Here is a 25,841-nt window from a genome sequence, read left to right on the forward strand (position 1 = left end):
TAACTGCATGCAATGGATTACAACAACAGCCCTGTGATATAGCTGGCGTCTGAATGTCTCCCAATTCATGAAGCTGCGCTGATCCCGTTCGGCAGAAAACCATTGTGTTTCAATGCAGCCGTCAACTTCAACCTACGTTAAAGCCTCCATTTCAATCGTAAGAGCCGGATACGAACCAATGCCGGTTTCTATTATTTGGAGCATCTCTGGTGGATATGAAAGTCATACACAGGCTGGAAGCTCGGCGTTATAGACATAATCTACCTACTGCCTTTCTTGATACCCATCTTGGGAAGGTAAAACGGCCGTCTGAACTGATGCGCATCGAAACCGGCTCCGCAACTCGATTACACCAACTCCCGCAACCAGCCCGGCAGCCAAACACAGTACAGCACGCATCATATTTATGGAATATACTGATTTTCGTACCATCCTTCTCCAACGTCCTAACATCGTTTGGAACGATCAACACAAGCGCCAGAGCCGGTTGCTTTCATCTCAGTGGCTTCGCACCACGTCAAATCTGACAGACGGGCCCCCGGACGTTGACACAAGAGACGGGATGACGCGGCGGACTCGACGGACTCGCTGGCCTCAACGGACTGGCTCTTGTCAAGGCAGTAGGCCGCGCCACGCCCTCGCGCACGTCGAGACACGCCTTTCGGTTCCTTCAGAGACACTCGGGCAGGCGGCGAGGCCAGACAAAAAGGTCGTTCCTCTCTTCTCTCCTACTTCGTCGCTCTTCCAGCCTCACAACAAACATCTGCCGCAGCAACTCCTTGTGCACTGGCCGAGGAAGGACGTGTTGAGAGAACTGACTTTGGCTGTACATAACGTGACATTCACACCTGCAGAACCCGCACTTCGGCATCACTTGACCCCCATAGACTTCCCGCCTGCTGCTCGCCCAGCCTCTTACCCTCTCGTGACCGGCGTTGGGACCCCGCAGGCCAAGGTGGAGGGGACCACAGCAAGAAAGACATAATGTTAGAAGGGCGCAGTCAACACCGGGGTGTATCTCGCAGTCCACAATATCAGTCTTAACCTGAGACCAGCCCCCTTTCCCCCTCCTCTCCTTGTGATGTGCTTTGACCGTTACCTGCTGTGTCTGTTCAAATTCATCTGCACTCTGCACTCCACAATGCAATGCACTGCTGTGCTGGCAAATGGACAACAGGTAACGACAGCCACCCAAGGACGAGAATCGGATGGCCGAGCCCCCCCTGGCTGCACAGCGCAGACGACGCCCGCCTCCCCTTCAGACCCCAGAAGCAGCAGCAAGGACAGCAACAACAAGAGCGTCACGCACGAGCGTTTCCCCCGTCCAGCCATCACCCATCAGTCTAAAGTTCGTCTGACAACTCAGGCCACAGCGGTAGCTCGCTGCCACTCACCGAGCAGTTCCCTCGTCAGACGGCCGAGCACATGTCTCTCTTCATCCTTCCCTCATCTCCCAGGAGGAGTGGCTGGCGTAAGCTTCGTGTGCCATCTAGCACACGCACGCATACACGCACGTACGCACGCAAGCTTGCAAGCGCCGAGCAGTGACCTATCTCCTGACGGAAAAGTCCGTGATGTAGGATGTGCGAATCTCGAGAGCCTTTTCTATTCTAGTCGTCACACACCACCTGCCCACACACCTACCCCCCACCTTCTCATCTTCTTGGCTGGCACATTCGTTTTGATTAGCTGACACCAGATGGCAAGCCCGTAGGTCGGGGGAGGAGGGGGGGTTTGTTCAAAAACAGTCAAAGAGCGTAGCAAAGATACAGGGGCGGAGGGCGGGAGGAAACAGGCTGGGCAATTTGGAACGGGCGATGGACGGAACAACTGGCGCTCTGTGACATCCCGCCTAGTTGCCCGTTGCCCTACAGGCCCCCCTCCCCTTCTTCGTCGTCGTGACCTGTTCTAGCCGCAGGACATGCTGCGCATTGTGTATCGTATCTTGAGATGCGCAACAGTTTTTACCCTTTCCCTCCTAGTCTCTCACTCCCCTTTCCTTATCGTGTTAGCCTCATCTTCCCATCCTGCTGATCATGGTCCTCATTATCTCTGGCTCTCCTTGTTTCTCATCTCCGCCAGTCTAACTCCATAGCGCCGGCCGGTTTCTTCTGTCTTCCGTCCTTGGCTCCATTCTCATCGGCCCCCTTGCCGCCCCATACTGAAGCTAGAGGAAGCTCCCACATCCGAAAGAATATACACACCTCCTGTAAGAGCACACACGCCCTTTGTGGGATCAATGCCCTCCCCCCTCCCCCCCCCCCCAACGACGCCTTCGCGGAATAAGGGCGCCCGCTAAGAGATATTGCGCCATCTGCCTAACAAACAAGGAAACTAAGAAAAGGAGTAATAGTACGACACTCGTCCGCTAGACACGTCCCTTTCTGTGAGCAGCACACTAGCAACGGATACCCCAGAGACAATCCTGGAAGAGCACTGGCGTCTGTCCTTGCCTGTGTGTATCCGGAAATCAGACCAAGACCGCGCGAGCAACAGCACAACATGGGCACCAACGCCAACGCCAGCGCCAGCACCAACGCCAACGCCCAACACCAACAGTAACATCGATTCGCGGGCCATTTGAGCGTTGGCGGCTGGGTTTGCATGGGGGGGATGGAAGAGTGCGAAAGAAAAGAAGACGAAACAACGACCTAAGAGAGACCGGAGACAAAGTGCGTGTGACGTGAGCACGTTTTGGACAGCGCCGGCTCCGTTCGGCCGTCGCCCTTTGACACCTCCGTCTCCCGGAGTTGACTCCGGGAGAGCGACCCAGGCATCAACAGACGACGCAAGAGAGTATAACCGGCCAACTGACCGGTTGGAGCGGGAGAGGCGGGAGGAAAAGCAACAACAATGGCTCAGGACGATTTGTCACTGCCCCCCCCTCGTCCCCATTTGAAGAATCATCAAGCAGCCTAGGAGACGGCGTACTCTAACGTCCGGCCAGCGTAAGGTCGCCCGGTACCTTTCTCGTCATCATAATCAACCCCCTCCCTCCCTGTCCCAATGCTAGTGTCGATTTCCAACAGAGAAAGGACCTTCTTCGATGCGCATGTGCCCGTGTTGTAAGAAAGATGCGGCCCAGACAAGTCTTTCCTCATTGATCGAAGTTCAAGGCACACACGCATACACACGCACGCACACGCCCCCTTGCTCCCCAACAGCAATTATCGCATCCGATGCGCCATGTAAGAAAGTGCCCGGCGAGCCGGCGAGGGCATCATAATGCAAGGATACGGAAATCGGCCAACAAACCACAAAAGGGATTGTCATGGTTCGCACTACCACCGAGTACCCTCGCAAGGTCTTCGGGCAAAAGAGAACAAAGATCTTCGACCTGCCGGCCTAGCGCGGCGGGGGAAAGCTGGCTAGAAACGACACGAGAGAGATACCTAGGACCGAAGTAGGGGGGGAGGGGCCTGATGAGGCACCCTGCCGTGGTAGCATGGGAAGCTACTGCATCTCTTCTCTCCGATCACACTCTGCAACCTGCCTCACTCACTCGTTCCCGCTGCCGGTCCTCCTTCCGCTCTGCCGACTGCCAGGAAAAGACCTTGTGATGGGTTCTTGCGAACAAGGTAGAAGAGGGAGGGCCGTGTCCACAGCCGAGCTGAGAGAGGAGAGAGGCAACACGGCTTGCCGGCAACAAACCATTGAGAACAGACGCCGCTTGTGACGCAGCGGGAAATTTGATGGTCATCGGATTAATTATCCCAAGGTCCCGTGGGTTAGGCCGAGGAAGGGTGGAGAGGGGGGGTGGTTGAAAAGGATGTCGAGGGGGAGTCCAGAAACATCGGAATTCGACAAATCCACACTTTCACTTGGCAGGTACGGTTACACTCAACGATCTGTTTCTTCATTCCTGGTCAGGATTGAACCGCATTGATGAAGAGGGGGAGAGGGGCTTTTCGTCACTCCTGTACGCGTATCGCTGCCGCTTTGGATGAACATAATTGCCGTCTCAAGACAAGCATGGACCGGTTTCCTCTGCGGGGAGAGCAGACTCGGTTTGAGAATTGAGGGGGGAAGGAAGGGGGTGGGGAGGATGCTAGTGTCCCAAGAGCTCTCCCTCTCTTGCCATTTCTCTCTACATTTTCCCGAGTCATTCAAGTTCCAACGAAGCTCTCCTGCAAGCTGCTTATGCTGTCGAAGGAAGATCCATCCAGTGGCGCGGGACGGAGACGCTTCCTCCACTCGAGGTGTTTGAGGAGACGGGGCCAGGTGAAAGGGGAGCCACAAGAGAACAAAGAAGACTGTTCACGAGGCGTGGAATAAACGAAAAAAGAGACGACGCTAATCTTCTTGGAGGCCAGCTGTCTGAATACCTCTCCTTCTCCTTCTTCCTAGGTGAGCTCGGGCTTCCTGCTGAGCAGGATTATCGCATGGGTAGTGGCAAATAAAGGGGGTGGGGGAACGAACGGAATTTGGAAACTAAACAAGACTATGGCGTGTGATAATAATGAACAACCCCCCCCCCCCCCCCCCACAATGCCGCAGTAAAATGGCTATCCTGTGACTATGCGAGGATGCGGCTGACTTACGCAGATGGGCCTTGCTACCAAAATACGAATACAAGGCGGCCGCTCTTTAGGTCACGCACGCAGGTACACAATGATCATCCAATACAGTTGGAAGACGGGCCTTGATAAAGGATGTTGTCGAGAGGCGGTGTAAAAAGGGATGCGAGGCCGCAGGTGGGAAACTCTATTTGGGCAGCATGTCTTGAACCTGTCGCCGTGATTGGACGGGCGGGCAGCAAATCCGGGCAATAAAATGGACGAGGTCTCAGACCTCGCTGACAGACGGTGAGATTACGCAGATGCGAGACTCGTTTGCGACCGTAGGGATGAGGGAGAGCTCGTAGTTGCGTCTTCTGGTTTTACCGCCAGCAGCAACAAGGTCGTCGGCATCGTGCCGTGCTCTAGCTACTCACTCTGATCGTCTCGTGGCCTGGCGGGATAGCATCGCATTCATGGTGGCGCTGAACAGGCCGCACGGGCGCGTCATCGGGGGCCTAGCCCGAAACAGACAAGCCGGCACCGCGGGCTTCATCATAGTCGGCGGGAGAGCATCAATTAGTGCCGCCGTAGGCCGAGAAAGAGAGTCCCAGGCCGAGCCCAACAGACCACCGGAGGTGCTGAAGAACCACTAACCACGAAGGGCGCTGGCCTCAAGTCTGTGGCGTTCCGCCCAAAGCCCTGTCATGGAAGAGAAGGGGAAGGAGGAGGGCTCCGAGGTTTCTTGCAGGTTCATGGACGAGGACGTCAGGGAAGCGAGTGCCCGGGATACCTGTTGCGATGCATTTCGATTCTCGGCGGCGCATATACGACAAAGGCTCGAGGCCAAGATGAGAGCGCGAGTGCAGCGCTTGCGTCATCTTCGGGATATGCCTCTCACGTCTCCTTCAGTTGAGTTTGCCTGACCTGCATACACACAGGGGCATGGAAGCTTCCCCCGCCCAATTCTCTAGAACGACAAATACCGCGACCGCAGTCCTGGGACTACGTGAGTTCCTAGGGGCCGTGTAGTTCCAGGACTGCGTTGTTCGGCCGCTCAGCCTTCTGCCTCTGTCCGATGTTTTACAGTTTCAACCTCTCTGCTCTAGGAAGAAGGCTTGAGAGGGCGTGCGGAGAGGGCTTTCGAGGTTTAGCCTCTCCTCTCCACTTCTTCTTTGCTGCCGCAGTACCCGTCGTCCCAATCGAGAGGGTAAGACTATCGCGGCGCCATGTCAGACCGCCCTGTTTCTGCCCCTTTTCTTTCCTTCTTCTCTTTCTTCTTTTCTTTTTCCTCTTTGTGCTCTTGGCTCACACGAGACGGCTGTGGAAAAGAAAAGGGTTAAGCCGAGTTTCGTGCAACCCAAAGCCCAGGAACTTGGGGCCTCGGAAGGGGGCGGCAAAGCACAAAAGCAACAACGTGGTGTCCTGGTTGATGGATGATGTTCACAAGGATCTATGTAGGCCCTGGTTGGGGGGGGCATGCAGCTTAAGCCCCCTTTTTTTGACGACATCGTATCTGGCATCGTACAAATTAGTTTCCGTAGCCGTGGTTGATGAAACCAAATAGAAAAAGTAAAAGAAAAAGACTCGGGATTACAACTGTCTGCTTCGATTTATTCGCAATGATATTCCCGTCCGTCAGGAATAAATTCCCCATCCGGTTTCCGGCTGAAAGTAAAGCCTACGTGAGTGGCCACCAAACGCAGTGATTATTACGGTTCTTCCCATCGTAGCCTGAGGGGACCCTTGAGCCAGCTTCTGCAAAGAATGCATCCCTCAATGGATTACTGGAGCTAATGGCGTTTGCGTCAACAAGCCCCGATGACGAGTGACGACGTGATACTGGACTAAATAAGCGCAATCGAAAATCTGATGGGGCATTATTGACACTGGACTCAATCTCGCGACAGCGCTCTTCGTCGGTCGCAAGATGTTTCTCGGCCCAGAAACCACGAGACGGTATCAATGAGCGTTCAGTAGTTAGCATCCGCTAATGAATGACGGAGCCCGGAAATCGATATAGTGCTTGTGATGGAACTGGCCACTGGCTGGACAATGCACCTCTAGCGTACAGCAACACGTCTTTGCTGGCTCGGAATGCCTTAATCCATTACTACTAGCAAAGGGTGTCGGCTCTATTGATCCGCTTCTTGAGTCCTGGCCTGTCCCTATCCTCTTTGAGCCTTGCCCCCCCCCGGATATGGGGCTACTCTGGTGTGAGAAAGGCTTCCTCGCCATGTGAGAAGGCGCTGCCACCAGCGGCGGGTGCTTTTGTGACCCCCAGATACGGGGGGTTATGGTTAGACTCTTCATGTGACAGTTGCAAGCCTCGACAGCTAACCACAAAGCTATCGTGTGGCACAGTTCGATTTGACTCGCGGGACTCTGCGACGAAACCGGCGTTCGACGCACGGCCAACGGTTGCCAACAAGAGGTTGGGACGAATGAATAGCGTCATGGGCATGATGTCGGTCCCAATGGACAGTTGTTTGGTTTGTGTTCATAGATGGAGTTGATCACGGCTGAATCATGTCAGTGCTTGAGTGTCAATGGGGGAGGGGGCCCTCGCTGCTCTGGGGCCAACGAGGTCTGGATGAAGGTTGCCCTGCGAAATATATGATCCTCTGGAACAGACACGCGATTCCATGGTCCGAGACCTGAAAGGCTGTCCCGCATGACATTTCGTGGAAAGGGAAGAGCAAGGATGGACGTGCATACTTGATATCATCCGATGCTGTTTCTAAGTTCAAACCAAGATGATCTAGTTCCTAGCAGCAGTACGCGTGGTTTGCGTGGGGGGAGGAGGGGGAAAGGCTCATTCAAGCTCTCCAGCCGCAGGCATCATTGATGCGGCAACCACTTGTGATCCAGAGACGACAGACCTCGGTCATGAACTATGGTTTTCGTTGTTTCGCAGGGCAATCGTGGGGTGCTGTGACATCTACGAGGCTAGAAAGCCTGGTCAACGGGCAGGGCCTTGCTACACCAGACATGGGCGGGTACATGTCAATCATCAATATCCAAGCCCTTTGCCTCTCTCAGAACTTCTCGTTCGGGCCTGGGGGGGTTCATTAGGCGGGGAATACGTAGTAGGATTGGCGGCAGCCTTGGTTGCATCGACTCACGATGATAGTATCTGAGCTGATGGTACCACTTGGCCAGGGTCAGGATATCCATGAGTGGGAAAGACAGAAATACCAATGCGGTGGGTTTTGCGCTTCGTAACGTGCCTCACCGTCGTGGTGGATAGCAATGTCGAGCCCAGGTCATCGGTGTATGTGGATGGTAGCCTACCTGCAGTATGAACCCGTCATGTGCCGAGCTCCGAGGGTAGAATGGATCCATCTGATTGGACGAGATTGAGAGTTGTAGTCAATATCAAGTTAGTTTACCACTCGATTTTCGGCTGTCCTTCCGGAAGCCAGATGCCGATCAATTACTTCAGCCTCATTTCAGGACAAGCAAGCAAGCAAATCATCACCTCAAAGAGTCACGCACAGTCGCACTTTCGGGGTACGAGCCTACCCAATTTCCCGTCCTGGCAACCCCATTCGAGCCGCTCCTCGAGATTTTCGGTGGAGATTCGACCTTCTTCAGTGATCATCGTCGCCCGCACCTCGCCTGTTGCGCTCAGGGGCGGGCGGACGGGCGGGCATGTGGAGGTTCTACAGTCGATCATTGACAAGCGAACAGTAAGTAGGCTGATCGACAGGGCCAAACCAGCCCTGGGGCATGCGTGCGGTACCCGTTCTTCCCAAGCGACGAATGGACGGACTGGTACGAGTCAAGTTTCCTTGCTGCCGAACAGACGATCTAGGCAGAAGGGCAAGTCAGTCAAACCCACACGAGGCTGCGATGGCTTGCAGGGAAACAAACAGTGCGCAGGGCAGTTGGACGGTGACGTTGACGACGCAGACCTGCAAGAAACGCCTCTGTTGCTGTTGACTCGAGCCTTTCAACCAAATGTTTGACGCTGTTTTCGTGAGACGGAAGACACCCTAGAATGTTTCTGGGCGCAAGGCCTCTCTTCTTGGTCAGAGGATCGCCAAATAGACTAATCCACTGCGGAGGATCATCGGGCTAGTCAGTCAGGTTCCGTCGGGTGTGCTGGGGTGATATTTCGCATCGCAGGACGCACGCGTCGTTTGGTAGCTAAAGCGTCCGGCGGCATCGTTCGTGCTTCGGACGTTTTGGCACCGCACGCACTGAAGAGAACGGAAGGCGGCTGCAAGGGAGGAAAGGCTTGTTTGTGGAGGCGCGGTGCTCAAGTGCCCGCTCGCTTAGTGCAGGTCCTGGCCGGATAGCGGAAAGGAATCGCCCCTGATGGAATTCGCGCCATGATACGGAGTACTCCGTACATAGTAACGGGGCTGCACTCTGCCCAGTTCGGATTGACCCGAAGGGGGTTAGCCCATTGTCGAATGCCGTCTTACCTGAGCGACTATCGATGGTTTGCGGGCGAAAGCTTCGCCTGCATCCGTGGTTACTTGGTAATAACTTGTTCTTTTTTTTTTCTTTTTCCTTTTTTGCTTCGGGCAAGCTGAAGCAGTGGTCCCAGCGCGAGAGGTTGATCTTCATGTTCATGTCGGGAGCCACTCACTATTAGCAGAGTGTTGTTGATGGTCACGGTGCAGCAGCTGGAGAGATGATGGGCTTTCCCACTCTTCCCACTCTTTCTTTGCCTCTTGGCCTTCTTCGTACCTCCGCTTGGAGGCCGTGTTTCCCTTCCCTTCCCGTATACCCACGGACGTTGATAGACACGGAGTAAGCAGCGGCACAACTCTGATAGGCGCATCAATATTTTGGTTGCAGCCTGGAGCATGGGGTCGTCACCGTAGGGCAGATCCCCAGTCGGCTCGAGCGGGTATGGGCGACATTCCCGTTTTGCTCACCGCTAGCTTCCTTCCCATTCTCATCCCGGATCGGATGGAGAGAGAGAAAGAAAGAAAGAAAGAAAGAAAGAAAGAAAGAAAGAAAGAAAGAGATACAGCATACATGCGGAAAGAGCCCGAAATACCTGGCTTGCTACATATCCTGTGCACGTCTTTGCTCGGGCGTGGTTCGGATACCGCTCGATGAGTGAAATTAGCCGCTTCCCAGCCTCTTATGTTACATAGCACACTCTGCCCGTGCGCCCTCGTTACATAAGGCCGGCCATGCAGCTTGTGCCGAGCTTGATCACGGTGCCAGCATCTCCCTCCCCATCTTGTCACCGTGTGCTCCAGCGAGCCTCAGCCTGTCCAGGGATGGGGGGTTAAACGCACCCCTGTGCATTGGGGTTGGGGCCTTGAACTGGTCGTACGGAGTGGTACTCTGCTTGGAACTCCCTGGCGGACCTGCTTCTCGTTACTCCGTAATGATTACAGAAAGGGTTGACCGCTTAGTGGCCTCATGATCTCATCCCACAGGGGTGCCATATGCCATTGTCGCATAATGTCCCAGATGGCCTGGCCTCGCGGGATTCCCAGCGACATGTGAGACGTATCGGTTAGAGCAACTCGTCAACGGGGGATCATTGTCGACGGCTGTGTAGCTCCATGGAGGCGTTTTTCCCGTCTGGTTCCTGGAGCTTGGTTATGATTCAATCCCGTTAGCGGCGCCCCGTACAATCAATCCTCAGAGCGTTGGGAATAGTCAGGAACATGTGTCTCAGACAAGCGTTGAATGCTGCGAGTGATGCTTCCTAGCCTTTCCGAAAAGAGAGAGGGAGAGAGAGAGAGAGCAGGCACGCACCAACTGCTCATTATGATTACTAGGTGCGCACGGGATGCGCTCTACTGAGAGCAGCAACACGCAGACCGCAACACGCTTGGCATGCTGCGCTGCTCTGCACGGCTTCCGATCCGCATGAAGCTGCCTGTTCCTACCTAGTCATTGGATCAACAAGTGGACACCACCTTTTCGCCTGATGTTGCGGGATAGATTGAATGACAAAGTGCAGGGCCGTGACTTTCGATACAATGTGGTGACGGCAGGCGCCGAGAGTTTCCGCTGGTGCACGTTCACCGCATGCGGATTGCTGGATGTCAAGTGATACTCAAGAGTGGCCCGTATACGATCAAATCGTGTTGCCCGTAGGCAGTCTGTCCTCGAGCCAGGGAAGATCGGGCTACAACCGGTACAGAGGCAGTGTCAACGACCCATGCACCCTGTATGAACGGCCCTGCATGCTGCAAGATTGGTTCCAGCCTCAGGAAAAACTCAAAATCCCTCCCACCTTCAGTTTGGGCATCAAATGACAGAATGGAAACCTCCCTCCTCTCCCTTCGGAATGGGATGCAAAGAACAGCCGAAAGTGACCCCGGCTTATACTTAGGTGGGACCCCCTGAGGAATAAAAATCCATGTTGCCGAGGTGCCTTCCGATATTGGCTGGAAAGTTGAAGTGAAAGATTGGATGGGAGGGGGCAAAGAATACCAACTTTCGGGGAGGCGGGTGGGGGGGGGGGTTAAGGACTGGTAGAAGACGAGTAAGGGAAGAGGGGAAGAAGGGCAGTCGAGAAGATGTGAAAGGGCTTGGTTGAGCGTCCCTCGGGAAGAGCGTTGATTGAAAGAGTTGGCCAGAAATACTCGGGTGTCATGTAGCGACCTGAGAAGTAAGAGGGAATGTGCCACGAGAAGAGGCGTTCAATTGACACCACGCCAACGGGGCCGACAGGCGATGAGCTGCTGGCACGCAAGCCAAGCGGTTCGTAGATGCTCATCCGGCGGTTGCACGGGGTTAAGCCACTGTTCTAGGGCGCGTGGATTGTGCTGAGGACCGTCTCTCTGGACGACATGGTCTGCACATCAGTGGATACTCCACGTGAAGCAGTATCGGTCAAACTGCAGATATCGGGCGTACAAAGTTTTAGCCTGCACGTGGAATTCATCGCCGAGGTAGTATCTGAGCTCAAAAAGGGACGTGCAAACCACAATCATAGGCGAAGTAAGGAGGGGTAGACAGGCCTCCCCCCATGCATGGTGTGTGTGTGTGTGTGTCCGTCTCGCGACCGCCGACCTGGCCTAGTCTGGCTCAATGTTGGACGGTCGACCGCTAGGGCCTTTGCAAAGACAACGGTAGCCAGAGGCAGATGGCAGCCTCGACGGCGCCACTGTGAAGCGCAGGGGATGGCCGGCTGGTAGGTGTGCAACAAGCGCAACAGTAGGGCGGCAAAGAGGGGGCCGGCCAACCAGCGACGATTGGCATGGATGGCGGCCATGGCAGGAGGGCCAGAATTTGGCAGGTAAAAATGGGTGGCCCGTTGCTGAGCCGCTGCAGGCTTCAGGCAGTTGGAACCACCACATGGATACCATACCGGTGATGCGGTCAGAAACTTTGGGTCTGATGACCTTGTCCAGCCTGTCTTCCCGAGGTGTCCGCGCAATCTCGTGCCGCCTCTTTCGCGTTCCTCTGGGATCCATGGCCCAATGCAGCCCTGTCCTGTTAAAATGCTCCTCCTGCAAGTCGAAGTACTTTGGGAGGGGACGGGAACTCTGATTACCAATGCTAAGCTTCTCGTCCAAGGACGGCAACGGAGTGCCGGATCCGGGGCGATAGATCAATCAATCGATGAAGGGGTGTGCGATGCAAGCGAATCGAATTCGTTATGGAATGCGTAAGGGATGAAATCATTGCCCTCCCTGGCGCTTGTCAGTCATATCGATTGGTCGGCAGCACATATTGCGTCTGCCCATGGGAAGGTTGCCGGTCACAAACCTGAATGATCGCGGCATGCGACAACTTGGATGCGGCACTGACAGTCACAAAGTGGTGACGGTGGTGACGGTACCAATGACACAGCACCCGCGGAAATGGCAATATGAGTGGACAGCCGTTGTGGTGTATGTAGTTGTGGTGGTGGTATTGCTGGTTGCGGGTGGCTGTACCGGGCTTAATGTGTGCATGCCCAATTTTGATCTTGGCGCACCCGGGGTTCTGTTTTGTTCTTTGGCTCAGATGGCTCCCGGCTTTCTTCAGACCAACGGGCGATAGCAACTGGGCGCAACCGGAGTGCTGTGCCAGGCGGCTTGTCGTTGGAACAAACATATACAATGCCGCGGGCTAGCACATTGTTAGTCGTCCCAAAGATGGATTGGCGTCGGACGTAGCTCGTATGCTCTATTGCTTCATGTACGTGTACGTGCGTGTGAGGGGGGAGGGGGGGAGAGGGGAGAAAGAGAGAGAGAGAGAGAGTGTGTGTGTATGCGTGTACCGTTACTGGTAAGGTAGGTACGAGGGAATGGCCATGTAGGAAACGGCTGTTGGTTCGGTTTGGCTTGGTATAGTTTGGTTCCGTTCCTTCGCGCAAGTAACCAACAACCTTGGAGGAGGACAGACACTGTGCCCCTCCGGAGCATTTACGCTTGCTTAGTCTATTCCCAGTGGTTTGGGTCGCTTGAGATCTGTCGACGCCCTAACCTTCGCGACAGATGACTCTAGCAGTGGGCTGCGTTTCTTGGTGAACCCCTAACCAGGGTATCGGGATCTGCCTAGTTCTTTCGAGAACAACCGTAGATTGAGGGGGGGCCAAAGCCAGCTTAGAATGCACAGTAGCCCCGAAGCACGTTGGGGGCGACTCCTGGTGTGTGGGTTGGCGCTGGCACTTGTGAACGAGCCGCAACCACATTGGCACGACGAGGCTATCAAAGCATAGCAGGGTAATAATTAGTACATGTGAGTGTGTGTGTGTGTACTCTACTTAAACGGTACGGAGTAGACGCCTTTTACTTGGTGTAGAGGGTGGCAACAGCGACGACTGGGGGGGCTTTTGTGCTGTGATGTGTCCATGACGCATCCAGTTGCGTACAGGTACAGAACCGCTGGGGAGGAAACTGACCCAACCATGGAGTGAGCGGTGAGAAGCCCATGAGCATGTCAATGGACATGGCGGACCCAGACGAGGTGACCGCCCGCAGGGCGAGGGTTGGTGTCGGATGGGTTCTTGATTTGCAAGCAGGAAGAGAGGAAAAAAGTAAGAAAGAGGGGGGGCGAAGGGTTGCGTGCGGTTGTCACTGCGGAATCTCTCCGAGGTTGAGAAGAGTCGAGGTCGAGGCCCGAGGGGTTGTTCGGGGAGGGGCAATGCCTCCCCGTCGGCCGTGACATGCGTAATTACCGCTGTTCCTTGCCATCATTTCCCTCTTCCCTTTCGTAGGCGATTGCTTCCCTTTGTCATCGTCCTGTCCAGCTGAAGATGATTCCATACCGGTATTTGAGAGCCCCCGCTCGTCCAAGGCAACTGTGGGAAGGTGCAGCTCCGGGTGGTATGAAAGTGACCGTATCCGTACTTTTCATACTTTCTTCCAGTGTGGATTTATCATAGCACCTACCCCGTATCCGTCCCGCATATTGATGAGGAGAGGAAGGAGCGGTGTGGGGCCACGCTGGCGAATCATGTGACTACATCCCAGGTGAGGCGCGTTCGGTATTTGGGGGGAAGGGGGGGGGGGGGGGGGGTGCCTCACCGAGCAAGCGCAGCCGTCGCCCGTCCAAGCGGACCGCTTCCGTCTCTGCAGTCAACATTTTTGCTCGACCCTTTTCACTTTCACCGTCAGTGTTACCATCACCGTCGCCGCTGCCGCTGGCTGCCGCTACCGCTCGACAGGCGTGACATCCTTTCTGCACAGACATCGTCGCCTGTTGGGGCTCGTCTTGCTCATACTCCCACAGCCCGCGACGCGACATGCATATGCATAACTGACCCTGTTCTTTCCGTGTCCCCCTCTGGGCCTCTCCCCTGCTCGCAGCTCAGTCCACTGTTACACTCCGTCTCCTCGACTCTCAACTCCGCAGCCCGTATGCACGCACATGCGGGCTGCAATCTCAATCTGGTGTGCCCACATTGCAGGGCAAAGTAACCTGGGGATCAGTCGGATAGTCATCATCGCCGCCTTCAGGCAGGGTTGTAGGCTGTCATGGACTAAGCGAGGCAAAGGCGAGAAGGGAAAGAAGAACAAAGTCTTTCCCGGCCCTAGGCAATGGCCACTTTCCAGGGAGAGGGGGCCCCCAATGGAGTCTGAGGTATACTACATAGCAGATACGCTATATATGATGGGTGTGCGGATGCTGTCACTCAGGTGACAAAAAAGAGAGCCGGTTTTGAAGAACCTTATCTTATAGCCCTATTGCTTTTAAATACCAGAGAATAGGTCAGATAAATACTTTTTTACACTTTATAATCTTTCTTTTCTTAGGAGGACTCATAAACGTATTTTTTAACGAGTAAAAAGCTGTATTGCTGATTACAGGAGCTGTAGTACTGGTGGTGAGGGTGGCTGTTGTGTAGGGGGAAACCGGCTCTCTTTTTTGTCACCCGAGTGGCTGTGTACCTAGACAGGCATCGATGGAGCTCTGCACGTATAAATATCTGTATATCTACACGGTACACTGTACACAGTACTTGTGCAGCGACCAGGCCACGGCGGGGCAATGAGAAATGGCATGGGAGTGGAGGAAGGAAGAGGGGAAATCTGGATGATGCAGGACAAGCTGGGTGGGCACCGGAGAATGGAGCAGCATTGCGCGTTACAGGGAACCCAACGAATGTTGCCTGGAGGGCTGGCTATCCCTTCCTTGCCTGTCCCCCCTTGTCCCCTGTCGTCTTCCGTCCTTGCGAAGCACCTCGCCCTTTTGCCCATGGTCGCCATTGAACCCCGCCCCCCCCCCTCCCGGGCTCCCTCTTCGGTCCCCGGTCTCGCGTTTGGCTCGGTATTCCTAGTAAATACGCACTCGGTAGATCGTACCTGTGACCGAGACTAGACAGGTAGAGAGTGCTGGCCGTCGCGTCCTGGTCGTCCTCCTGTTTGGTGTTGGTTAATCGTGGCTAATGACAAGGAGGGCAATGGCAAGCACAAGCGACAGTCCCATTTCGATATTGGAGGAGCGGAACGCCGCTAGATGCATTTCTGGTTAGGCCCAACCAACCCCTTCCTTGCAACTGAAATCTGACGCGCTGCTCTCTCCTCGACCAAATTGGAGGACGACAGCATAGGGAGGGAGGGTAAGCAACTTCGGACCAGCCTCCAAACGTCGTCACAATGAGATGGCATTATCCGTATCGAGATGCCGTGCTCTGTATCCTATCCCGGTGTGAAGAGACGATGCGTGCCGACTCCAACGGGCCATCAACCCTCGAGGCCAGCCACCGTTACTGACCGACAGCTTTCGGCAATTCCGTCGCAATATTGTCCTTCACGTCAGCTTTCATTCCAGCCGGGATCGACACTCCAACATCGTAGACACGGCTGTGGTGTACACCGTTTTGCACCGGCAAGTCGTCTTCCAGGCACTGCCACCTTCCCCGCCAACACTACGAGGTAAATTGAGTTCAGGTCTTCAATGCCCGTTGCTTCAGGGCTGCCGCCAGCTCGACTGCCTGTGCGCTCACTTCGGCATTGCTCCCTGTATGCCGCGTCGCGTCTCGCCCTGAAGTGGATGAGAGACTCGAGACAGGATGGGCCAAGGCCTGCGTCCGCGCACACCCACGTCTAGCCTGAGAACTTGTTTGACAAACCGAACTTGCGGGGGAAACGCTAAGGTAGCCCCGAACCTCCGATGGCTGACAGGGACAAGTACAACATCAGACACCTTGTGTCAGGAGACACGTGCCATCTCAGCAATGCTTCTCTCTTCAGGGCCAATTGCCCCCAACAATAATCAAGCCGAGACTAGGTATCGACGTAGTGCAATACATGGATCGATCCAGTTGCGCCAATCCTCTCTTGACGGTGATGCTATTCTTCATAGCGTTACAAGGGTGATGCTACGGCAACGATGCTTAGTGATCGACCAGTAGACCCATTACGCCGTCTTCTGTCTCAGTCCGCGTCTTCAGGTCACCCAGCTACGGGAGCCATCCGACCATGTCTGGCCTCCATTCGGGGAGCGGGAGGCGGACAACGTAAAGTCAGAAAGGCCGCATTTCGTCCCATCGACAGCTATTTTTGTTGCAGGCCAGGCTTATTTATTGGTCGTGGCTGCTTTGGAAACAAGTGAGTCCCAAGGTTCCACACAATTTGGCTGAACAGGTGCAGGAAACCGCCGAACCCCCTTAAGCATCGTGGGTAGTTTCTAAACGATCGCCAAACCAAACAGTCTAGACCACCGTTTGGTTCCAAGCCCTGGACTGGCGCGCTGAAATAACCTTTGCGACGGCCCAAGGCGCCAGCAATACCCCTCGACAACTCAACAACGCCGTGAGACTCGGGGTCTTTTGGGCCTGGACGTTGCCGCTTGCTTGCGTCCTCGTTAAGAGCCTCGTAAAGAGATGTAGGGCTGTGCTGCGCAATGGTCGACAGGACGTCGAGCCTCGTCTTGTCCAACTAAGGCGTTTCCGAGCTGTAAGGGCGATGAAGATATATAGAAATAAAATAAGAATAAAATACCATCCTTCCTTTTACAGACCACTTGTTTGTATCCCGTCGTACAATCTCTGTCGCGGGCGGAGAATATTCTGGCAGCAGAGCCCCGTGGACCCCGTCACGCCTGTTGGGGTTAGTGTTGTGTTCAACGCACAGAAGTCCCCGAGGAGTCTATGCTCTTTTCGTCTACTGGGATCATCTCCAGCGCAAGCATTCCTTCAACTTCGCCCGAGTCAGGGTCCCACACCCGCGGGGTCTAGATCGCGGGCACCACACGGCAGGTCCCTCTTTCAAGTACCCTCCTTGAACGACGCCTTGGTGGGCACTTGCTTTGTTCTGATGTTTCGCAGTCTCCGTCGTCGGAAGAGAACAGAGACGAGACCGGAGTCTCCATCTAGACGGACGGGCTGCTCCTTGCCCGATGCAATTGAGTGCGAATGCCAACCCTCGTCTGCTCGTGCCGAGACGGCTCCGGCCTTCATTAACTACGACGGATCGGACATTGATAGAGAAATGGGGCCTATGGCATGTATTGGTAGACAGCAGTGCCGTCCCTGTATTGGCCCGCAGTCAGTACTCCGTACTGTAAACATAGACAGACATACAGTACAATGCATCCCATGCAGGAAGAGGCAGGAGCCTGGGACTCTTCCGGGACCGACGTCTCTTGTCCTGGCACGCTGGGCATGCGCAACGCTCGCTTTTCAAGTTCTGACGGGCGGGTGATGATTGTCATCCTACTGCAAATGCCAATGCAACGGCAACCGAGCATCTTGACGATCGACCAGGGCCTCTTTTTTTGGGGGTGGCCAGTGAGGGATGGAAGAGTCGGCACATCAGCCCCCTCTCACAAGACCTCTAAAGCCATGACGAGGCAATGTGCAGGGGAGCGAGCATCGGTCTTCACCTTGCGTCGCGCATCACTCGAGCTTACACTAGGTAGCCCGCCGATGATTCGTAGGGACGGGAAGTTAGAAAGAAGAAAAAAGACATGCAGAAGTGAGACAGGGAAGAGAGGGTGGGCCAAGCCACAAGGTTCCACATCATCTTCTATCAGGCTAGCGCAAAAAAAGGGCGCAGATCTCTGTTCTCTGGGGCCTGGGCTTTCGGTCCACGACCCCACTACACCGTGATGCAACCTTCAGTCCAGGGGATGGAGAAGGACCCACTCATCTCGCGTTCCTTCCCTCATTGCTCGCTCACCCTGGCATCATGTCTTGGGAGTACATCGTAGGTGCTCCTCCCCTCCCACCTAGTGCGTATGCTCCTCCCAAGCAAGTGGCACGAATCCCAGAACCCCCCCTGTCCACTGGCCCCTCCCCTCCCTGGTCGTCTTCGCCCGCCCTAGTTGTCTAATTGCTCGGTTCGTGAAATCTCACGATGCCTGCCTCGCCGTTCGGTTCTCTCGGGCGTCATCGACTGCACGGAAACCTTGTCTTCGGCGCCTTACAACAGGAGCTCACAAGCACCCCCATACATTCCTTCTCTTTTTCTTTCTCCCCGTATTTCACTTTGGGGACATCCACGCTGGCTCGCCCCTGAGGTATGTCATGTACCTTGCGAAGAATATCGCAACACATGATAGCAGATTCCATATTCGCTTGTCTCACATGCGCCTATTCCTTCCTCTTGGCTTACCGTTTTCTGTTCCCGGTCTTCCTTGCATCGCTACTTCATGGTAATGGAGGCTAGGTGGATGCCATCTTCTACGGTATCCATAACCTCCCTCCTGACCAAGGCATACACTGCCCAGCGTCCTATTCGTCGATATTTCTTACGCTTTCAGCTTACGTACCGGCGGTTGCTCTCCGAGTCCATTGCCAAGGAACCCCACACAGGCGCACAGCACACACACCACAATGCCAGCAAGACAGGGGGGAAATTAACCCACGGTGCCGTTCCCTCAGCTGCCTCGCGGCATCCCGGCCCTAGACCTTGCCCACCCGCCATGATCTCCTACTCAGTATTCGTACAACCATCGCCGCCGACCGGTTGCTGTCGCCTGCTCGGTAACCATGCACACCCTCGATGCCAACCTCACCGCGCTCGATTCCGCGGCACGGCCATCACTCTCCTATTCCGGCACTAACCCCTTTCCTCTGTCTGCCTTAGTTCATGTACGTGCCGTGCCTACGGCTACCCAAGCTACTTCCCTGCAGCAAGGACTCCAGGTTTCCTATGCAAGACCCCAGGCTCAGCAGCAGTCGGCTTGCCCCCTTTGTGCCGTGTATGATCAAGGCCTCCTGGAGCACCAGCATCTCCCCGTACCTGTCCATACGACATGGGGCATAAGAGTTCTGAACCCAGGCGTGCAAGGCAATGAAATTGCCCAATCATCATGATCAAGGCCAACATCGTGTCCAATGCCTAGAATCCGCTGTCCAGATGGAATGCCACGCATCCGGAAGTACAGCAGCAACGGCACCGGCACCATCAACAGGTGGCCGTGCAGCACAATCCAGTTCGGCACGTCGTCGTGTCCAGGCCTGTCTTTCTCCTGCGGACAGCATACAGGACGTATCTTGGTGTGCATGCGAACGTCCGCCAGTCAGATGGCCCTTGACACGCCCTTCGTTGGGCATCCCACACCCCCTCGCCGCCACGAGTATGGATTTCTACCAGCCGGGGACCTCGACCACAAAAAGCCCAAAGGCTGAGCAGGGAACATGGGTTCTTGGGGCTGGGATGGGGCCATCGTCACTGTTCCGAGTTCTCTGCTTTGTTGGCACAAGTCCCATTCATCACCGCTGTCTTCTAGCCACGAAATTCGTGTCGGAAAATAGCATACCTAGTGCACACAGCAATGCCTACCGCTGCCAGGGTCAGGCCCGAGGGTGTTTCCCATCGGCCCCATCTGACACGCCTCTTGTCCTCCCCTGTGATCGTTTTTGGAGTGGCTGGATCATCATGGAATGGGAGGGGCGATCTCAACTATCATTCCATTCGATGACTACTCCGTAGACATCCTAAATAACGGATATCGGATACCCATCGCGTCACGGGATCCTATAATTATCTTTGATCACTCACAGGACACTAGACACAGTGATTCCTGGCTCCAGTAACATGTTGGACGTAATCGCCTCTCGTTTGTTTGGTCGTTGTGCAAGTGGCCCCCTACCCGCGAGTCAAGAGTCAGCGGATCCGTTCGTCCCGAGCAGCTGCAACAGCCATCGGAATCCCGATCTCTGGGCTTAGAGATGGAAGAGAGGCCCCAGGAAAAGAAGCTTTTTCGTGCTTTCAGGCTGAAGAGCTTTCCCAAATCTGCCGTCGGAAACGGCCGCAGTCGGCAACATACGAGTTCTCGTTGTTCTTAAGTTTTATCCAACCTGCTCTCGACGACGCGCTTCTGGAAAGACAGCGCGACAGATGCCATTTTGGGGGGTCAAGTAAGACATTCATCCTCCAACTCACACCCATATGCATGCCACACCCCTTATTATGCTTGTTGCTGATTCCCGGCTCAACAACAACAACAACAACATCGTTATCATTGAGCAGCATATGCTTTCAGGACTCAATGGACATTGGCAAATTTCCCAGCACCTACGACAATCCTAGCAGGGCCGGCGTTACGGGTGACGAATAATATGACTTGGCCCGCGGGCCGTATGCTGTAGAAACAGGCAAGGTTCACCTAGTCTCTGGGTGATAGAATCAACCTGACACACGACGCGGCAGCCATGCTCGTCGGGATGATCTAGGGTCATTTGGGCAAAGGAGGAGAACGCTAGATCTAGGCCACTTGGTCATTTCATTGATTCGTGCGTTTCATCCTATGTGTCGTAGAGCTTTGCGGAACGTCCAATTGGGAATGGGACATAGGGAGAGCAAAGAAAAAAAAGTCGCTGACCAAGAATACGATATGCATTTCAAAGAGTTGGAGACGCCGATAAGGTACATATACGGATACACAGGCACGGTACGGATACAGCCAGGAGGTATCAAGTTATCCTATCAAGCCACCGCAGTTTTGGCTAGCTCCGGCATCCAGCGAGGGGCTTCGCCAAGCTAGGAGATCCTCAGCTAGCATGTTTAGCTCGAAGAGTGAGGTACTGTCCGGAGTAACTGGTTTAGTTTGGAGCACACATCATCATCATTCGAGCACCAGCATAGCAGCATCCAGTCAGTCAGTGCGCACCTGCACCTGCCACCCAGATTCTGCCATCTGCCAGCTGGCGTTGCTCGTGCTGCTCCTTCTTGTCCGATACACGAGCCGATGGGTACGTACCGAAGTGAGGGAGGACCGGGAAGAGGACCAGAAAAAAAGAAGAGAAAAAAAAGGCGGGAAAAAAGATACTTGGCCACCTACCTGCCCTGTGCTTCGATGTCGACGCTCCTCAGCCCACCCAGGTCCATTCCCGACGTACGATGTACATCGTATATCGCACACCCCTGGAAGGCGAACTCAGGAATCTAAATCTCACCCCCAGCTCAGTGCTCAGCAGCCAGCAACCCTGTGCAGCTTTCGGGGGAGACACCCAGTTCGTACATGCCGCCTGTCTCTTTTGAGGGCATTTCCTACCTTCAAACCTTCACATCAAGGATTGACATACGTATCGCCGTTTTCACAGGGCAATGGGTGGATCCACATGACTTTTACACTTGTCTCACAGGGCGCATCATTTTCTGCCGTCACTATCGATCTACACACCCCAGGGAAGGGACGATGACCAGAGACAACGACTGCTAGAACAAGGTGCATTGGCCACGGGGGTACGTACCTTCGATCAGTCTCCCTCCCACTCACCACGCCGCACACCTTCAGTACACTTAATGGGAAGGATAGGGGGAGAACAGAAAGCGGAAGGGAAAGAGAGAAAAATGGACAAGAGGTACAGAGCAGTGAGTCTCGAAGAGCAACGTCTTGTTGGGTCGTTTTCCAGCCTGCGATCCGTACCTCTCTTCATACCTATAGTAGCCGTAGCAAATCACCAATCACTCACAGTTCTCACTCCCCCCGGAACACGTCGTCTGTCCGCCACTCACAATCCAGGCGGACTAATCCTCTGGGAAGGGTGTTTTTTTTTTCTATCGTTCTAGTCCCCCCCCCCCCCCCCCCCTTCTCCCTTGGGCCAATTGTCCACCCACAGACAGCAACCGCATCCGTCCAGCCGTCCGTCCATCTCTTGAATCTCACCCTTCACCCTTCATCCTTTCACCCTCTCTTCCGTGCCCACTTCACCTCGTCGCGTCTCCACCAGCTGCAAATCAGCCCTCGCGCTGACCCCGTCACCCAGGTGTGGTCCATTATTTCCTCGAGGGCCTACCCCATTCTGTCTTTCCCTCTTCCGTCGCAAGTATTAAATTCGTCTTTCTCCCGGGAACGGCGCTAAGATCGAACTCCCCCTCGTCATTAACCTTCATTGGGTTTACCCCCTTACCCCCTTCCCTTTCCCTCACTTGCCTCACCGAGCAGAGCAAGAAAGAGCGAAAGACGAGGCAGGAGACATTCAACAAGACAGAAGGAGAGAGAAAAAAAGAGGGCCTTTGGCTCTTTCATCCATCCTCCTCCACCATCCGCGCTACTTCAACTAGCACCACGGGAAAACTCGCTGCCCAAACTACGACGCACGCACATGCTCTCTTGCCTTTCTCAAAGTAGCAGCATCAGTGGCAGCACGTACCTCACGTAGCCGTCGTCGAGTCCAAGTCCAACCTCAAGTCCAAAGTCGACTTCGGCACACAGAGAAATCCACCCTACACACCCACCACACCTTGCCATCGAGTACCCAGGCCAAGGCCAACTACGCCCCCTACCACACGCACGCACAAGCATCAGCGCCCACCATCCACCTCGGCTACACCTCACATCAAGGCTACTTGACCACCGCCAGCCAGTCTACACGCGCACTTTGCTCTGCTGTACCAGCACCTTCTTACCGGTGTGCGCTGCACATCTACGCATCACTTGCAACCCACCACCACATACTACGCGCGCACATCATCTCTCCAGACTGCAGTACTTTGCTTTGTGGGTTCTTCTGTGTTGCAGCAGCAGCAGCACCTGCATCCCGCAAGCCGGATCAGACAAGAATCAGTCGCTTCCTTGGGAATCACATCTGCCAGCTTGTCAAACTCAGGTCCCAACCTCAGATCAGGCCAGATTCCGACAGACGCCAACCCAGATATTAAAAAAAGGACTAAGACACACCCTGCGCTATACGCAAAGAGGAACGCTTCGACGTCCCATCCTCCTCTATCTGCTCTCCACCCTCCTCCCTTCCTTCCTTCTTCTCCTCTCGCCGTGTGTACCTGGTCCTACACCTACGGTACTGTTCGCCGCCTCGGATCCCTGAACCCATACCACCACACCCAGCTCGTGGACCTGCCCCCCCCGCCCTATCTCCGATCCTGACGCTAAGAGACCGCTCGGCCAAAACTCAAGCGGAGAGCCCAGCCCATCCATTACCTACTTAGCGCACTATTTTAGTGTCGCGCTCCCCAGGCATTGCCGTCAACCTCTCAGCCAAAGCGAGAAAGAGAGTCAAGAAAGAGAGAGCAAAAGAGGCGTCCACTCCGTGATCTGGCAAAGACAACGCTATCCTTGCCACTTCCAGAGATCTTCGCTCAGGGCCGGTGACTAGCGACTTTGTTGTCATCACATCCCCATTTAACCATAAACCCGAGCCCTTGGGTGGTCCGCGCTATCTTGGCCGCCATCTTTATACACCATCGTCGCGCCGCCTCAAGTCTCACTTTACTCCCCAAGTTCACTCGTCGTCCACTACTACTCCTTCTTTCCATTCTTCAAGTACAAGCCCGCTCTCGCTACTTGAAAGACCGCGTCTCGAGCCAACTCATCAACCACTCTTGAATCCGGAAGAAAAAAAAAAGAAAGGCATCGCCTCCCACGAACCTGCGAACCCATCGTTGGCTTGAGAACTAAGGACTCTCCGGCCATTTTCTGCAAACTCAGAACGTTCCGCTGAACTGTAGCATGTTCGTGGTCCCAACGCAACACCAGTTCGTTGACAACCACGCATCACTACTCTCTTCAAGCTCTCCACAGCTTGGAGGTTCCCGCCCTGAAGCCGCTGCCATCAGCTCGCTTCTCACCTCCCTCAGCACCTCTATGGAACGCAGTGCTACCGAGTACTCGCAGTCAGGTTTGCCTTCGCCTTACCCAAGCAACTGCGGCGACACTCGTTCTGAAGGTTCATCTGCAGATCACGCATCTGCTGCGCAATACGCGACCCAGCAGGAGGTCCGCTCTAGCAACTACTCCACCTCGGCGACTCCCACCTCGGAGTACAGCGTCTACCCGCCCTCTGCGCGGTCAGGCTCTTTTCCTGAACACATTCAGCGATCATACCATCCAGCTAGCAACCACAACGGAAGCAGCGGAGGCATGGCGCAACAAGCAAGCAGTCCGTCTTTGCCCCAGCAGGATGGACGTAACCATCAGGTCCCGATGCCCAAGTCTGACCACGATGTACCCATAGATCCGTCCATAGCGGCGCCGAGTCCGACCTACGCGTACGGCCAGCACTCTCCCTACGGCCCGCCTCCGGGAGATATGTCGCATTCCTACCAGCACCCTGCCTATGCGCAACCCCGACCCGACTGGACCGGCTACGGTCAACACAGCGCCGGTCCTCTGACTCCCGCCAGTCACGTCTTCCCCCCGACGCCGAGTTCTGCCCCACCCCAGGGACGTCCTAACCAAGTAAGTGAAACTAGCAGGCGGAGTGTTTTCAGGTGTGCTGGCGCGTCAAGGCGTTTTGTGTGACGCTGGCAAGTTCTCCCTCCAACCAAGGCCAGAAACAACAAGCTTTCCCAATAGTCTTGATGCCCTTTACCGCGAGCTGGGAGAGGAAGTAAGAGGGAGTGCCGGCCAGTGTCAACAGTACACCATTGACGATTCGGTCCCAGAGACTAGCATGCGCGCGTACTTTCATCCTGGGGGAGAATCAGTGTACTAACGTAACAGTTTGGCAACCAGGTATACTCTTTCGTTCCGATCCCTGGTGCCCAGCAGCACAAGCGACCCCGTCGACGTTATGAGGAAATTGAGCGCATGTACAAGTGCGGCTGGAATGGCTGCGAGAAGGCTTACGGCACGTTGAACCACCTCAACGCACATGTCACCATGCAGTCCCATGGACAGAAGAGAACACCTGAAGGTACGTCTTTTACGAACTCCAAGAATTGCAACCTCTTGGTCGCGTCAATAGTCCTCTCTTTGGCGTAGCTTTGATTGTGTTTTGTGTTCCAAGCAGTACTGTGCGCACAAGCGGCTCCAGTTCTGCACAAACGCGGTCTAGGTCCTGTTGGTCTAATTCCATGGTCATGGGTTAGCCTACATGCACGGAACGAGGCACCAGAACCGGTATGATAGCAGAGTCTTGAGACTGACATTTTCCCCGCAGAGTTCAAGGAGATCCGCAAGGAATGGAAGCAGCGCAAGAAGGAAGAAGAAGCACAGCGAAAGGCCGAGGACGAACGCCAACGCCAGGCTGCTGCAGCCGCTGCCGCCGCTGCTCAGAACGGCTCAGGCGATCCCCAGTCTGGGCCTGACGGCTCATCGTCAGCATCCGCATATGCCAGTGGTCGCCAGGTTCAGTTGCCGCCAATTGGATACCAACCTTCGCAGTACCCTGCGCCTCCTTCTGCTGGAGGGGTTGCACAGCAACCTCTTCCCGAGTACAACAGCTCTCACATGTACTCTGCCAACTATCAACCCCAGTCACCTTATGGGCAGCCAAACCAGAGCATGTACAGCTCACGTGAGTTGAAGACTCCTGGAGCATGCTGAACTTGGCAAGCTAACTGTACAGGCAGATAACGGCGCTCAGACGTCTAGCCACTGAAGCAGGCTGACTCACGATCGGAAAGGACCCATCCGTAATCGATGGAAGGGGGAAAGGACTTGTACATTACCGGGTATCCTTCCGCACGACGACAGCCGCTCTTCCGCATATGTTCATACCACGAACTTTCAACTTGGTCTCCTTCGGTTATTAGACGCGCGGCAAAATTCTGGTTTACGAAGCGATCCGCCTAA

General features: G+C 54.8%; 2 protein-coding genes across 2 annotated transcripts; one reads left to right on the plus strand and one right to left on the minus strand.

Annotated features, from left to right (window-relative positions):
- Positions 1-17,124: 17,124 nt before the first annotated feature.
- Positions 17,125-17,316, minus strand: GLRG_00402 (uncharacterized protein; the record flags this gene model as incomplete). The annotated part of the gene is made up of 1 exon (XM_008091087.1): positions 17,125-17,316. One exon carries the CDS (start codon positions 17,314-17,316, stop codon positions 17,125-17,127), a length of 192 nt encoding a protein of 63 aa, XP_008089278.1.
- A 6,458-nt stretch (positions 17,317-23,774) lies between these two features.
- Positions 23,775-25,592, plus strand: GLRG_00403 (uncharacterized protein; the record flags this gene model as incomplete). The annotated part of the gene is made up of 3 exons (XM_008091088.1): positions 23,775-24,503; positions 24,780-24,960; positions 25,207-25,592. The coding sequence occupies 3 exons, from the start codon at positions 23,775-23,777 to the stop codon at positions 25,590-25,592; spliced, it is 1,296 nt and encodes a 431-aa protein (XP_008089279.1).
- Positions 25,593-25,841: the final 249 nt, after the last annotated feature.

This window comes from Colletotrichum graminicola (assembly GCF_000149035.1).
Source record: "Colletotrichum graminicola M1.001 genomic scaffold supercont1.1, whole genome shotgun sequence".
Taxonomy (NCBI): domain Eukaryota; kingdom Fungi; phylum Ascomycota; class Sordariomycetes; order Glomerellales; family Glomerellaceae; genus Colletotrichum; species Colletotrichum graminicola.